The sequence below is a fragment of the Littorina saxatilis genome, linkage group LG9 (genome assembly GCF_037325665.1).
Source record: "Littorina saxatilis isolate snail1 linkage group LG9, US_GU_Lsax_2.0, whole genome shotgun sequence".
Lineage (NCBI taxonomy): Eukaryota > Metazoa > Mollusca > Gastropoda > Littorinimorpha > Littorinidae > Littorina > Littorina saxatilis.
This window is the reverse complement of record NC_090253.1, coordinates 1013030-1028029: the sequence shown is the minus strand read 5'-3', so window position 1 is coordinate 1028029 and position 15000 is coordinate 1013030. Positions and strand designations below refer to the sequence as shown.

The 15000-nt window shown below is 50.5% G+C and overlaps 1 protein-coding gene across 2 annotated transcripts in view; it reads right to left on the bottom strand.

Moving 5' to 3' along the window:
• The window catches only part of LOC138975024 (mediator of RNA polymerase II transcription subunit 15-like), a 54773-nt gene that overhangs the window by 27931 nt on the left and 11842 nt on the right, over window positions 1-15000 (bottom strand). For both annotated transcript variants that reach the window (XM_070347671.1, XM_070347672.1), the window contains one exon: window positions 9546-9867. In XM_070347671.1, coding sequence (XP_070203772.1) covers window positions 9546-9700 — 155 coding nt within the window. In that variant the 5' untranslated portion in view covers window positions 9701-9867. The remainder of the gene's footprint in view (window positions 1-9545; window positions 9868-15000) is intronic.

The window sequence follows — 15000 nt, the reverse complement described above, 5'->3', positions numbered from 1 at the left end:
GTTTCTATCCTTGTCGTGAAGCCCTCTTGCCCTCTCATCTCCGTTTCTATCCTTGCCGTGAAGCCCTCTTGCCCTCTTATCTCCGTTTCTATCCTTGCCGTGAAGCCCTCTTGCCCTCTCATCTCCGTTTCTATCCTTGCCGTGAAGCCCTCTTGCCCTCTCATCTCCGTTTCTATCCTTGCCGTGAAGCCCTCTTGCCCTCTTATCTCCGTTTCTATCCTTGTCGTGAAGCCCTCTTGCCCTCTCATCTCCGTTTCTATCCTTGCCGTGAAGCCCTCTTGCCCTCTTATCTCCGTTTCTATCCTTGCCGTGAAGCCCTCTTGCCCTCTCATCTCCGTTTCTATCCTTGCCGTGAAGCCCTCTTGCCCTCTCATCTCCGTTTCTATCCTTGCTGTGAAGCCCTCTTGTCCTCTTATCTCCGTTTCTATCCTTGCCGTGAAGCCCTCTTGTCCTCTTATCTCCGTTTCTATCCTTGCCGTGAAGCCCTCTTGCCCTCTCATCTCCGTTTCTATCCTTGCCGTGAAGCCCTCTTGCCCTCTCATCTCCGTTTCTATCCTTGCCGTGAAGCCCTCTTGCCCTCTTATCTCCGTTTCTATCCTTGCCGTGAAGCCCTCTTGCCCTCTTATCTCCGTTTCTATCCTTGCCGTGAAGCCCTCTTGCCCTCTTATCTCCGTTTCTATCCTTGCCGTGAAGCCCTCTTGCCCTCTCATCTCCGTTTCTATCCTTGCCGTGAAGCCCTCTTGCCCTCTCATCTCCGTTTCTATCCTTGCTGTGAAGCCCTCTTGTCCTCTTATCTCCGTTTCTATCCTTGCCGTGAAGCCCTCTTGTCCTCTTATCTCCGTTTCTATCCTTGCCGTGAAGCCCTCTTGCCCTCTCATCTCCGTTTCTATCCTTGTCGTGAAGCCCTCTTGCCCTCTCATCTCCGTTTCTATCCTTGCCGTGAAGCCCTCTTGCCCTCTCATCTCCGTTTCTATCCTTGCCGTGAAGCCCTCTTGCCCTCTTATCTCCGTTTCTATCCTTGCCGTGAAACCCTCTTGCCCTCTCATCTCCGTTTCTATCCTTGCCGTGAAACCCTCTTGCCCTCTTATCTCCGTTTCTATCCTTGCCGTGAAGCCCTCTTGCCCTCTTATCTCCGTTTCTATCCTTGCCGTGAAGCCCTCTTGCCCTCTCATCTCCGTTTCTATCCTTGTCGTGAAGCCCTCTTATCTCCGTTTCTATTCTTGCCGTGAAGCCCTCTTGCCCTCTTATCTCCGTTTCTATCCTTGCCGTGAAGCCCTCTTGCCCTCTTATCTCCGTTTCTATCCTTGCCGTGAAGCCCTCTTGCCCTCTTATCTCCGTTTCTATCCTTGTCGTGAAGCCCTCTTGCCCTCTTATCTCCGTTTCTATCCTTGTCGTGAAGCCCTCTTGCCCTCTCATCTCCGTTTCTATCCTTGCCGTGAAGCCCTCTTGTCCTCTTATCTCCGTTTCTATCCTTGTCGTGAAGCCCTCTTGCCCTCTCATCTCCGTTTCTATCCTTGCCGTGAAGCCCTCTTGTCCTCTTATCTCCGTTTCTATCCTTGTCGTGAAGCCCTCTTGCCCTCTTATCTCCGTTTCTATCCTTGCCGTGAAGCCCTCTTGCCCTCTCATCTCCGTTTCTATCCTTGCCGTGAAGCCCTCTTGCCCTCTTATCTCCGTTTCTATCCTTGTCGTGAAGCCCTCTTGCCCTCTCATCTCCGTTTCTATCCTTGCCGTGAAGCCCTCTTGTCCTCTTATCTCCGTTTCTATCCTTGCCGTGAAGCCCTCTTGTCCTCTTATCTCCGTTTCTATCCTTGTCGTGAAGCCCTCTTGCCCTCTCATCTCCGTTTCTATCCTTGCCGTGAAACCCTCTTGCCCTCTTATCTCCGTTTCTATCCTTGCCGTGAAGCCCTCTTGCCCTCTCATCTCCGTTTCTATCCTTGCCGTGAAGCCCTCTTGCCCTCTTATCTCCGTTTCTATCCTTGTCGTGAAGCCCTCTCATCTCCGTTTCTATCCTTGCCGTGAAGCCCTCTTGTCCTCTCATCTCCGTTTCTATCCTTGCCGTGAAGCCCTCTTGCCCTCTTATCTCCGTTTCTATCCTTGTCGTGAAGCCCTCTTGCCCTCTTATCTCCGTTTCTATCCTTGCCGTGAAGCCCTCTTGCCCTCTTATCTCCGTTTCTATCCTTGTCGTGAAGCCCTCTCATCTCCGTTTCTATCCTTGCCGTGAAACCCTCTTGCCCTCTTATCTCCGTTTCTATCCTTGCCGTGAAGCCCTCTTGCCCTCTCATCTCCGTTTCTATCCTTGCCGTGAAGCCCTCTTGCCCTCTTATCTCCGTTTCTATCCTTGCCGTGAAGCCCTCTTGCCCTCTCATCTCCGTTTCTATCCTTGCCGTGAAGCCCTCTTGCCCTCTCATCTCCGTTTCTATCCTTGCCGTGAAACCCTCTTGCCCTCTTATCTCCGTTTCTATCCTTGCCGTGAAGCCCTCTTGCCCTCTTATCTCCGTTTCTATCCTTGCCGTGAAGCCCTCTTGCCCTCTCATCTCCGTTTCTATCCTTGCCGTGAAGCCCTCTTGCCCTCTTATCTCCGTTTCTATCCTTGCCGTGAAACCCTCTTGCCCTCTTATCTCCGTTTCTATCCTTGCCGTGAAGCCCTCTTGCCCTCTCATCTCCGTTTCTATCCTTGTCGTGAAGCCCTCTCATCTCCGTTTCTATCCTTGTCGTGAAGCCCTCTTATCTCCGTTTCTATCCTTGTCGTGAAGCCCTCTCATCTCCGTTTCTATCCTTGCCGTGAAGCCCTCTTGCCCTCTCATCTCCGTTTCTATCCTTGCCGTGAAACCCTCTTGCCCTCTTATCTCCGTTTCTATCCTTGCCGTGAAGCCCTCTTGCCCTCTTATCTCCGTTTCTATCCTTGCCGTGAAGCCCTCTTGCCCTCTCATCTCCGTTTCTATCCTTGCCGTGAAGCCCTCTTGCCCTCTTATCTCCGTTTCTATCCTTGCCGTGAAACCCTCTTGCCCTCTTATCTCCGTTTCTATCCTTGCCGTGAAGCCCTCTTGCCCTCTCATCTCCGTTTCTATCCTTGTCGTGAAGCCCTCTCATCTCCGTTTCTATCCTTGTCGTGAAGCCCTCTTATCTCCGTTTCTATCCTTGTCGTGAAGCCCTCTCATCTCCGTTTCTATCCTTGTCGTGAAGCCCTCTTATCTCCGTTTCTATCCTTGTCGTGAAGCCCTCTCATCTCCGTTTCCATCCTTGTCGTGAAGCCCTCTCATCTCCGTTTCTATCCTTGCCGTGAAACCCTCTTGCCCTCTTATCTCCGTTTCTATCCTTGCCGTGAAACCCTCTTGTCCTCTTATCTCCGTTTCTATCCTTGCCGTGAAGCCCTCTTGCCCTCTTATCTCCGTTTCTATCCTTGTCGTGAAGCCCTCTCATCTCCGTTTCTATCCTTGCCGTGAAACCCTCTTGCCCTCTTATCTCCGTTTCTATCCTTGCCGTGAAGCCCTCTTGCCCTCTTATCTCCGTTTCTATCCTTGTCGTGAAGCCCTCTTGCCCTCTTATCTCCGTTTCTATCCTTGCCGTGAAGCCCTCTTGCCCTCTCATCTCCGTTTCTATCCTTGCCGTGAAACCCTCTTGCCCTCTTATCTCCGTTTCTATCCTTGTCGTGAAGCCCTCTTGCCCTCTTATCTCCGTTTCTATCCTTGCCGTGAAACCCTCTTGCCCTCTTATCTCCGTTTCTATCCTTGTCGTGAAGCCCTCTTGTCCTCTCATCTCCGTTTCTATCCTTGCCGTGAAACCCTCTTGCCCTCTCATCTCCGTTTCTATCCTTGTCGTGAAGCCCTCTTGCCCTCTCATCTCCGTTTCTATCCTTGTCGTGAAGCCCTCTTATCTCCGTTTCTATCCTTGCCGTGAAGCCCTCTTGCCCTCTCATCTCCGTTTCTATCCTTGTCGTGAAGCCCTCTTGCCCTCTCATCTCCGTTTCTATCCTTGTCGTGAAGCCCTCTTATCTCCGTTTCTATCCTTGCCGTGAAGCCCTCTTGCCCTCTCATCTCCGTTTCTATCCTTGTCGTGAAGCCCTCTTGCCCTCTCATCTCCGTTTCTATCCTTGTCGTGAAGCCCTCTTATCTCCGTTTCTATCCTTGCCGTGAAGCCCTCTTGCCCTCTCATCTCCGTTTCTATCCTTGTCGTGAAGCCCTCTTGCCCTCTCATCTCCGTTTCTATCCTTGTCGTGAAGCCCTCTTATCTCCGTTTCTATCCTTGTCGTGAAGCCCTCTCATCTCCGTTTCTATCCTTGTCGTGAAGCCCTCTCATCTCCGTTTCTATCCTTGTCGTGAAACCCTCTTATCTCCGTTTCTATCCTTGTCGTGAAGCCCTCTCATCTCCGTTTCTATCCTTGTCGTGAAGCCCTCTTATCTCCGTTTCTATCCTTGTCGTGAAGCCCTCTCATCTCCGTTTCTATCCTTGTCGTGAAGCCCTCTTATCTCCGTTTCTATCCTTGTCGTGAAGCCCTCTCATCTCCGTTTCTATCCTTGTCGTGAAGCCCTCTCATCTCCGTTTCTATCCTTGTCGTGAAGCCCTCTTATCTCCGTTTCTATCCTTGTCGTGAAGCCCTCTCATCTCCGTTTCTATCCTTGCCGTGAAGCCCTCTTGCCCTCTTATCTCCGTTTCTATCCTTGCCGTGAAGCCCTCTTGCCCTCTTATCTCCGTTTCTATCCTTGTCGTGAAGCCCTCTCATCTCCGTTTCTATCCTTGCCGTGAAACCCTCTTGCCCTCTTATCTCCGTTTCTATCCTTGCCGTGAAGCCCTCTTGCCCTCTTATCTCCGTTTCTATCCTTGCCGTGAAGCCCTCTTGCCCTCTTATCTCCGTTTCTATCCTTGCCGTGAAACCCTCTTGCCCTCTTATCTCCGTTTCTATCCTTGCCGTGAAGCCCTCTTGCCCTCTTATCTCCGTTTCTATCCTTGCCGTGAAACCCTCTTGCCCTCTTATCTCCGTTTCTATCCTTGCCGTGAAGCCCTCTTGCCCTCTTATCTCCGTTTCTATCCTTGCCGTGAAACCCTCTTGCCCTCTTATCTCCGTTTCTATCCTTGCCGTGAAACCCTCTTATCTCCGTTTCTATCCTTGTCGTGAAACCCTCTTGCCCTCTTATCTCCGTTTCTATCCTTGTCGTGAAGCCCTCTTGCCCTCTTATCTCCGTTTCTATCCTTGCCGTGAAACCCTCTCATCTCCGTTTCTATCCTTGCCGTGAAACCCTCTTGCCCTCTCATCTCCGTTTCTATCCTTGCCGTGAAGCCCTCTTGCCCTCTCATCTCCGTTTCTATCCTTGCCGTGAAGCCCTCTTGCCCTCTTATCTCCGTTTCTATCCTTGCCGTGAAGCCCTCTCATCTCCGTTTCTATCCTTGCCGTGAAGCCCTCTTGTCCTCTTATCTCCGTTTCTATCCTTGTCGTGAAGCCCTCTTGCCCTCTTATCTCCGTTTCTATCCTTCTCGTGAAGCCCTCTTGCCCTCTCATCTCCGTTTCTATTCTTGCCGTGAAGCCCTCTTGCCCTCTCATCTCCGTTTCTATTCTTGCCGTGAAGCCCTCTTGTCCTCTTATCTCCGTTTCTATCCTTGTCGTGAAGCCCTGTTGTCCTCTTATCTCCGTTTCTATTCTTGCCGTGAAGCCCTCTTGCCCTCTTATCTCCGTTTCTATCCTTGCCGTGAAGCCCTCTTGCCCTCTTATCTCCGTTTCTATTCTTGCCGTGAAGCCCTCTTGTCCTCTTATCTCCGTTTCTATCCTTGTCGTGAAGCCCTCTTGTCCTCTTATCTCCGTTTCTATTCTTGCCGTGAAGCCCTCTTGCCCTCTCATCTCCGTTTCTATCCTTGCCGTGAAGCCCTCTTATCTCCGTTTCTATCCTTGTCGTGAAGCCCTCTTGCCCTCTCATCTCCGTTTCTATCCAATAAGACAACATAATTTTATTCAAATCTGATCCTCATGGGGCCCAGCATGCTGGCATGTTCATAGTAAACGGTACAAGAATCCTTCTTTTCAATGTCCCACGCAAAAAGGCAAAACGCCAAGAAGTACTTCCCGTGAACATAGTTCTGATCACTTTCTCAGATCTTCCAGGCTCTGGACAGAGAGGCCCCGCGATTGGCTCTGGACAGAGAGGCCCCGCGATTGGCTCTGGACAGAGAGGCCCCGCGATTGGCTCTGGACAGAGAGGCCCCGCGATTGGCTCTGGACAGAGAGGCCCCGCGATTGGCTCTGGACAGAGAGGCCCCGCGATTGGCTCTGGACAGAGAGGCCCCGCGATTGGGTGTGGGCAGTTCTAGCTGCTACACAACATGGCCGCCATCGAGAAGAGAGGCAAGAGAATGTCGACAGACTGTTTTCAAAACATTGAATACTCTTTCGGTCAGTTGTTTTCGTTGTCAGACTCAGAGTTTGTACTGGTCAGCCTGGGTGTATTTCTTGGAGCTGACCAGCTGTCTACATCTGCCCAACGCAAACAGCGTCAAGGTCAGGGTAAGAGCTGCTCCAGACACAAACAGCGTCAAGGTCAGGGTAAAAGCTGCTCCAGACACAAACAGCGTCAAGGTCAGGGTAAAAGCTGCTCCAGACACAAACAGCGTCAAGGTCAGGGTAAAAGCTGCTCCAGACACAAACAGCGTCAAGGTCAGGGTAAAAGCTGCTCCAGACACAAACAGCGTCAAGGTCAGGGTAAAAGCTGCTCCAGACACAAACAGCGTCAAGGCCAGAGTAAAAGCTGCTCCAGACACATGTACGTCTGTTTGACTCTGATTGAAGTGTCCCACATTTGAAGCCCTTTGTGTAACCAGTGGTAAACACAGTTTGACAAAGTACATAACTCTAGATCTACTCAGTAGCAAAAGTAAGCACATGGTAAACACTGCTATACATTTGATTCCACTATATCCCCATGTAGTTAAAACTGGTGAAAGGGTGTTCAAGTCGAACAGTATAAACTTGATTTTACTTTATCCCACTGTGTTCAAAACTAGTTACAGAAAGGATCATGTTTAAAAGTTGAACACTGTAGACTTGATTTTACTATATCCCACTGTGTTCAAAACTAGTTACAGAAAGGATCATGTTCAAAAGTTGAACACTATAAACTTGCTTTTACTTTATCCCACTGTGTTCAAAACTAGTTACAGAAAGGATCATGTTCAAAAGTTGAACACTGTAAACTTGATTTTACTATATCCCACTGTTCAAAACTAGTTACAAAAAGGGTTTTCAAAAGTTGAACACTTCAGTTTAGAGTGTTGTCCAACCTTGACACCCCCTGTCAGTCAACATCGTCTGACCTTGACCCATCTGTCAGGCAAACTAAGGCGCCAAAAAGACTCCCCTGCTTATTATGACTCACAGCATCTCGCGAGATCCCTGCAGGCACGAGACAGGGCGCGGGGCACCAGGATAAGGGAGATAATCAGACGGTCTCGGCGTACCTAGCCGCTGCGTGTGGATTCCTCCGCACACTTATACTGCAAAGATAGGTAACTTTGCTCCTCTACTTTCTCCCCGTACCGCTCCCATCCTTAACAGCCACCACAGTACACCTCAGCTTACCTGGCTTTCTCCACTTTTCTTTTGTCCATTACCACTTATTTCTCTCTTTCCATCAATTATTTTCCAAATCATCTCTCACTCTCATTCTTTTTCTCTCTCTCTCTCTTTCACTATCCCCCCCCCCCCCCCCCCCCACTCTGTCCCCAATTCTTTCTTCATTTGTCTCCACTGTTCTCCTCTCTCTCTCTCTCTCTCTCTCTCTCTCTCTCTCTCTCTCTCTCTCTCTCTCTTCTCTCTCTCTCTCTCTCTTTCTCTCTCTCTCTCTCTCTCTCTCTTTCTCTCTCTCTCTCTCTCTCTCTCTCTCTCTGTTTCTTCATTTGTCTCCACTTTTCTCCTCTCTCCCTCTCTCTTTCCCTCTCTCTCCCCCCCCCTCTCTCCTCTTCCTCTCTCTTTCTCTCTCTCTCTCTCTCTCTTTCTCTCTCTCTCTCTCTCTCTCTCTACGTCAGTCTCTTTGTGAAGTGCACCATTAATTTCAAAACACCATTACTATCCAGGATACTAAAAGTGGACAGGTATGAAGAAGCACACTCAGGTCAAAACCGTTAACCCTTAAGACCCCAACGTCAAAGCGAGCGCTGACTACTCATACATTATTCATGAGGTTTTTACGGCCTTTTTTATTACCCACAAGTCAATAGTTCTGTCACCAGTATGTCTCGACCTCTGACCCTAATAATAGCACACAGTGGAACCTCTATTTTAATACAACCAACAACAACAACAAGATAAGTAAGACTCGCCCCTTTTTTAAGATTTTCATTTTCAGATTATCTCTTCTTAATCCTCTGTTCCTTTTTCCCCATTGTAAGACTCCCTTATTTCTAAGACCTGATTTTCTGAGAATTTAGGAGGTCTGAATCAAAAGGGGTGTTCCTTTGTAATGTCATACAGTGCTCCTAAAAAGGCGTACGCAGTCACCTTAACTATTGTGTCACCTGTCACTTTTACCTATGTGTGGTGGCCTCTGTGGGGGCTGTCACAAAGCACTCGATGCATAGATACATGTATACACGACGGTATGATAAGAATATCAGGCGATCTTTCTGGTCGTTACACAGTGACTTGGGTTAGATACACGGTGTGTTAGTATGTGTACAAGTCGTCAAGAAACTGACACGGCAGTCCTGACCACAGAACTTATATCAGACTGTCTGTGGTCCTGACTGAGAAGAACAGTGCGCTTTTGTGATACAGTCCACTACTTGAATGCATATTTTCTCTGTCTGTCTGTCTGTGTCTGTCTGTCTCTCCCTCTCTCTGTCTCTCACTCTCTCTCCCTCTCTCTGTCTCTCCCTCTCTCTGTCTCTCCCTCTCTCTGTCTCTCCCTCTCTCTGTCTCTCACTCTCTCTCCCCCCCTCTCTCTCTCTCTCCCTCTCTCTGTCTCTCACTCTTACTCTCTCTTACTCTCTGCAGAAATGGTCACTTATTGGACAGTGTGTAGTTCTGTTGTTATATTTACGTTCCTTTCTTCCAAATCTTCAAAAAATTGCATCGGTCTCGAACAGCTGTGGACTGGAGGACCAGACCAGACCAGACCAGACCAGACCAGACCACTGAACACATCCTCCAGCGATGCACCATCCTTGAGAGTCTGAGAAAAACCGTGTGGCCAACTGCTGTCTCCCTCCACTGCAAGCTGTACGGAGGAAAGGAAGACCTGGAGAAGACGGCATCATTCGTCTCGCTGTCCGGGCTGACAATATAACGTGTGATCGACAAGAAGAAGAAGAATAGCTGTATCACCTGATGAGACGAGAAACCCCAGTCTTCATACGCGTAGTCGCTGCACATATTGTTTGTTTTGTGTCCGCGCGTAAATGTGCCTGAGTTTCCAGTGTTGTGCACAAATCATGTACATTATGTACTGTGTCATTTACAGTTTACTTTGCTAAAATTGTACAGGCGGAGGGAATTTAGAAACACATTCTTCTTCAGCACGATCGCTCTCAAGAATTGAAATCATCAGCCATTTTGTTTTACTCACCCGCCGACGCCCAGCCCGCCGCCGAGAGCGAGGAGGAGGAGACCGAGGAAGAGGAAGAGGAGGGATCCTCCCAGAATGACCTGCACGGCGCGCCGCGGCAACACCCAGTCGTGGTAACTACGCCACGCCACGCGCGCTGGTTCTGCGTCAGCCATCCCGATGACGTAGGTAGCAAGTGACGTCACTAGGGACAAATTTGACGTCACAAGTGGCGGATGTGGCGTCACTGGCAGCGGAAGTGGTGAAGACGAGGCTGTGAGGAATGAAGGATAGCTGTCATTGTCTGAAGTTTACCGCTCCGCGGTGACGGGGCTTAATCGTCCTGCAAAAGGAGAGAATAGGCCAAGTGTTAAATGCATGTGGATGAATAGTTGATGTGATTTTAAATATACTGCTTACTCTGGAACTAGTGTGAAAGAGGCAGGGGTACAGGGTCGGGCCAGGCGGGGGTCTTGGACATTTAGCCTACATGTGAAAGGGGCATTTTGGGTCTCTCCTTGAGAAAAAAAAGGTACATTTGCCACAGTGGTAAGACGGAGGGGCTTCCGGAACCCAGAACACCCCCAACCCGCCCCCCTCCCCTAGACCAATTTCTGCTCTGTACTTAGTAGGATAACTAACGCCTCTGCTTTCACAAACATTTTCATCCTCATAATTACCATCTGTTCATTACACAAAAACGTATATAAATTACCTTTCGCATGCTATGTATTACTAAGGTTGCTATGTCTATGGGCTTTCCAATTTAAAAAAAAATGCTGGGAGCATATAAATTGTCTATACTATCGTGCGTCCCTACTAGTTTCTCTGATTTACGGTTCATTACTTTTAGACGTACAATTTTTCTTGTTGCACAAACTTGAGCTCGAGTGACTGTCACAAAGTGTGTGTGTGTGTGTGTGTGTGTGTGTGTGTGTGTGTGTGTGTGTGTGTGTGTGTGTGTGTGTGTGTGTGTGTGTGTGTGTCTATGTGTGTGTGTGTGTGTGTGTGTGTTTCTGTGTTTGTTTCTGTGTTTGTTTATCGGTGTATTTTTACACACACACACACACACACACACACACACACACACACACACACACACACACACACACACACACACTGACTCACTGGTACTTCAGCCCAGTCTCAGATTCTATCCTACATACGGTCTGCCGACTTAAACATGTCCTGCTAAGCGCAAAGAATAGCTCCTAAATCATTATCCCAGCCGCACTGACAATGCATTATACCGGCAGACGACGGAAGTTTGGCCACAGCAGACAGTGAGTGGAGCAAACACTGCTACAGTCACACTCACACACACACCTCACCCCAACAGACGACGGAAGTTTGGCCACAGCACACAGTGAGTGGAGCAAACACTGCTACAGTCACACACACACACCTCACCCCAACAGACGACGGAAGTTTGGCCACAGCACACAGTGAGTGGAGCAAACACTGCTACAGTCACACTCACACACACACCTCACCCCAACAGACGACGGAAGTTTGGCCACAGCACACAGTGAGTGGAGCAAACACTGCTACAGTCACACTCACACACCTCACCCCAACAGACGACGGAAGTTTGGCCACAGCACACAGTGAGTGGAGCAAACACTGTTACAGTCACACACACACACCTCACCCCAACAGACGACGGAAGTTTGGCCACAGCACACAGTGAGTGGAGCAAACACTGTTACAGTCACACACACACACACCTCACCCCAACAGACGACGGAAGTTTGGCCACAGCACACAGTGAGTGGAGCAAACACTGCTACAGTCACACACACACACCTCACCCCAACAGACGACGGAAGTTTGGCCACAGCACACAGTGAGTGGAGCAAACACTGTTACAGTCACACACACACACACCTCACCCCAACAGACGACGGAAGTTTGGCCACAGCACACAGTGAGTGGAGCAAACACTGCTACAGTCACACACACACACACCTCACCCCAACAGACGACGGAAGTTTGGCCACAGCACACAGTGAGTGGAGCAAACACTGCTACAGTCACACTCACACACACACACACCTCACCCCAACAGACGACGGAAGTTTGGCCACAGCACACAGTGAGTGGAGCAAACACTGCTACAGTCACACACACACACACACACACCTCACCCCAACAGACGACGGAAGTTTGGCCACAGCACACAGTGAGTGGAGCAAACACTGCTACAGTCACACACACACACACACACACCTCACCCCAACAGACGACGGAAGTTTGGCCACAGCACACAGTGAGTGGAGCAAACACTGCTACAGTCACACTCACACACACACCTCACCCCAACAGACGACGGAAGTTTGGCCACAGCACACAGTGAGTGGAGCAAACACTGCTACAGTCACACACACACACACACCTCACCCCAACAGACGACGGAAGTTTGGCCACAGCACACAGTGAGTGGAGCAAACACTGCTACAGTCACACTCACACACACACCTCACCCCAACAGACGACGGAAGTTTGGCCACAGCACACAGTGAGTGGAGCAAACACTGCTACAGTCACACACACACACACACACACCTCACCCCAACAGACGACGGAAGTTTGGCCACAGCAGACAGTGAGTGGAGCAAACACTGCTACAGTCACACACACACACACACACCTCACCCCAACAGACGACGGAAGTTTGGCCACAGCACACAGTGAGTGGAGCAAACACTGCTACAGTCACACTCACACACACACCTCACCCCAACAGACGACGGAAGTTTGGCCACAGCACACAGTGAGTGGAGCAAACACTGCTACAGTCACACACACACACACACACACCTCACCCCAACAGACGACGGAAGTTTGGCCACAGCACACAGTGAGTGGAGCAAACACTGCTACAGTCACACTCACACTCACACACCTCACCCCAACAGACGACGGAAGTTTGGCCACAGCACACAGTGAGTGGAGCAAACACTGCTACAGTCACACTCACACTCACACACCTCACCCCAACAGACGACGGAAGTTTGGCCACAGCACACAGTGAGTGGAGCAAACACTGCTACAGTCACACTCACACACCTCACCCCAACAGACGACGGAAGTTTGGCCACAGCACACAGTGAGTGGAGCAAACACTGCTACAGTCACACACACACACACCTCACCCCAACAGACGACGGAAGTTTGGCCACAGCACACAGTGAGTGGAGCAAACACTGCTACAGTCACACTCACACACACACCTCACCCCAACAGACGACGGAAGTTTGGCCACAGCACACAGTGAGTGGAGCAAACACTGCTACAGTCACACACACACACACACACACCTCACCCCAACAGACGACGGAAGTTTGGCCACAGCACACAGTGAGTGGAGCAAACACTGCTACAGTCACACACACACACACACACACCTCACCCCAACAGACGACGGAAGTTTGGTCACAGCAGACAGTGAGTGGAGCAAACACTGCTACAGTCACACACACACACCTCACCCCAACAGACGACGGAAGTTTGGTCACAGCACACAGTGAGTGGAGCAAACACTGCTACAGTCACACTCACACACACACCTCACCCCAACAGACGACGGAAGTTTGGTCACAGCACACAGTGAGTGGAGCAAACACTGCTACAGTCACACTCACACACACACCTCACCCCAACAGACGACGGAAGTTTGGCCACAGCACACAGTGAGTGGAGCAAACACTGCTACAGTCACACACACACACACCTCACCCCAACAGACGACGGAAGTTTGGCCACAGCACACAGTGAGTGGAGCAAACACTGCTACAGTCACACACACACACACACCTCACCCCAACAGACGACGGAAGTTTGGCCACAGCACACAGTGAGTGGAGCAAACACTGCTACAGTCACACACACACACACCTCACCCCAACAGACGACGGAAGTTTGGCCACAGCACACAGTGAGTGGAGCAAACACTGCTACAGTCACACACACACACACACCTCACCCCAACAGACGACGGAAGTTTGGCCACAGCACACAGTGAGTGGAGCAAACACTGCTACAGTCACACACACACACACACCTCACCCCAACAGACGACGGAAGTTTGGCCACAGCACACAGTGAGTGGAGCAAACACTGCTACAGTCACACACACACACACCTCACCCCAACAGACGACGGAAGTTTGGCCACAGCACACAGTGAGTGGAGCAAACACTGCTACAGTCACACACACACACACACCTCACCCCAACAGACGACGGAAGTTTGGCCACAGCACACAGTGAGTGGAGCAAACACTGTTACAGTCACACTCACACACCTCACCCCAACAGACGACGGAAGTTTGGCCACAGCACACAGTGAGTGGAGCAAACACTGCTACAGTCACACTCACACACACACACCTCACCCCAACAGACGACGGAAGTTTGGCCACAGCACACAGTGAGTGGAGCAAACACTGCTACAGTCACACACACACACACACCTCACCCCAACAGACGACGGAAGTTTGGCCACAGCACACAGTGAGTGGAGCAAACACTGCTACAGTCACACTCACACACACACACACCTCACCCCAACAGACGACGGAAGTTTGGCCACAGCACACAGTGAGTGGAGCAAACACTGCTACAGTCACACACACACACCTCACCCCAACAGACGACGGAAGTTTGGCCACAGCACACAGTGAGTGGAGCAAACACTGCTACAGTCACACACACACACCTCACCCCAACAGACGACGGAAGTTTGGCCACAGCACACAGTGAGTGGAGCAAACACTGCTACAGTCACACACACACACCTCACCCCAACAGACGACGGAAGTTTGGCCACAGCACACAGTGAGTGGAGCAAACACTGCTACAGTCACACTCACACACACACCTCACCCCAACAGACGACGGAAGTTTGGCCACAGCACACAGTGAGTGGAGCAAACACTGCTACAGTCACACTCACACACACACCTCACCCCAACAGACGACGGAAGTTTGGCCACAGCACACAGTGAGTGGAGCAAACACTGCTACAGTCACACTCACACACACACCTCACCCCAACAGACGACGGAAGTTTGGCCACAGCACACAGTGAGTGGAGCAAACACTGTTACAGTCACACACACACACACACCTCACCCCAACAGACGACGGAAGTTTGGCCACAGCACACAGTGAGTGGAGCAAACACTGCTACAGTCACACTCACACACACACCTCACCCCAACAGACGACGGAAGTTTGGCCACAGCACACAGTGAGTGGAGCAAACACTGCTACAGTCACACTCACACACACACCTCACCCCAACAGACGACGGAAGTTTGGCCACAGCACACAGTGAGTGGAGCAAACACTGCTACAGTCACACTCACACACACACCTCACCCCAACAGACGACGGAAGTTTGGTCACAGCACACAGTGAGTGGAGCAAACACTGCTACAGTCACACACACACACCTCACCCCAACAGACGAC